The 1,166-nt window shown below is 47.3% G+C and overlaps 1 protein-coding gene across 1 annotated transcript in view; it reads right to left on the minus strand.

The window, feature by feature from the left end:
- The window catches only part of LOC108791482 (complement C3-like), an 80,978-nt gene extending 80,111 nt beyond the window's left edge, over positions 1–867 (minus strand). Inside the window, 1 exon segment of the mRNA XM_018561985.1 lies at positions 800–867. Coding sequence (XP_018417487.1) covers positions 800–867 — 68 coding nt within the window.
- Positions 868–1,166: the final 299 nt, after the last annotated feature.

Raw genomic sequence — 1,166 nt, forward strand, 5'->3', positions numbered from 1 at the left:
CAGCGCTCTCTCCCGCAATGCTCGGCCAGCTGTCACACTTTCTCTCCTCCCCACTGGGACACAGAGGGGAGGAAAGAAAGCACGAATGCGCCGCTGTATCGGCAGAAAAATTGCACTTTCGGGATTTAGCCAAAAGTGCCATTTTCGGCCTATATGTTTTGGCGGCCGATATATCGGTGCATCCCTAATATTTAAGCAATTACACATAAATAAATGGGGACGGGTTATAAGTCACATCTCTCTAGGCCCTCCTCTACATCGCATCTCTTACCTCCGATCCTGGCGTAGCAGACCTGTAGAATGGTGAGGGGGCAGGGATATCCTTTGTCCCCGCTTCCCTTACTTGCTTCTGAGCCGGCGACTGTTTCTTCACACTGCGCTGTGAGCTGGCGGAACATACAGGGCTGCATGATCATTGCGGTGGCAGGTCTGACCAGCTCCTTCAATCTTTAATTGTGGGATGCCGGGTAGAAAGATGCCCCAACAGTGGCTCACACTGGGTGAATTTCGGTTCCCCCGAAACCCGCATAGTGTATGGCCAGCTTTACTTTAATTTTAAAATTGTATTTAAATAAAGTAAAAGGACTTCTATTGCATCCGACATTCCAATTCTATTCCCGCAAATAGATCTGGATCGACTGTGTAGAACAGAGCAGGTTTGTTCTCATTTTCAAGCAAAAAATAAAAGTCATACATATTTTTGGGGTGCAATGACCTGCAGACAGTGGAACACTAACATATAAAATCTATAAAAGAGTGAAGTGATGGGGGGGGGGGGGGAGGGGGTCACGTTACTCACAGTGTTTGGCCATACGATGACCCGGCCAGGCAACCCAGCAGTATGAGACAGAGAGCTTTGTACCCCATGGTGTCCCCAGAGGCAATGAGCCGCCTCTGTCCTCAGGTAAGATTATATAGTATGAGCCATCGAGGGTTGGAGTCCCGCCTTAACAATCCTTCTAAACAATAACGAAGGAGTCTGCTTACCAAAGTCTGCAAACAAACACCTGTCTCTCCTTTATAAGCATTGCAACAACCCTTTCCACTGTATTTACTGTTGGCACATAGAGCAGTGGGGTGATTTAAGGGTCAGGGTTCCCTGTTGGATTAGCATTTTCCGTAAATCAAGTGTTTGTTTTTGCCGAGTTGATATAAGAACGTTGCTA

This window comes from Nanorana parkeri, unplaced genomic scaffold, assembly GCF_000935625.1.
Source record: "Nanorana parkeri isolate BGI_ZX_2015 unplaced genomic scaffold, ASM93562v1 scaffold554, whole genome shotgun sequence".
In the NCBI taxonomy this organism is placed as follows: Eukaryota; Metazoa; Chordata; class Amphibia; order Anura; family Dicroglossidae; genus Nanorana; species Nanorana parkeri.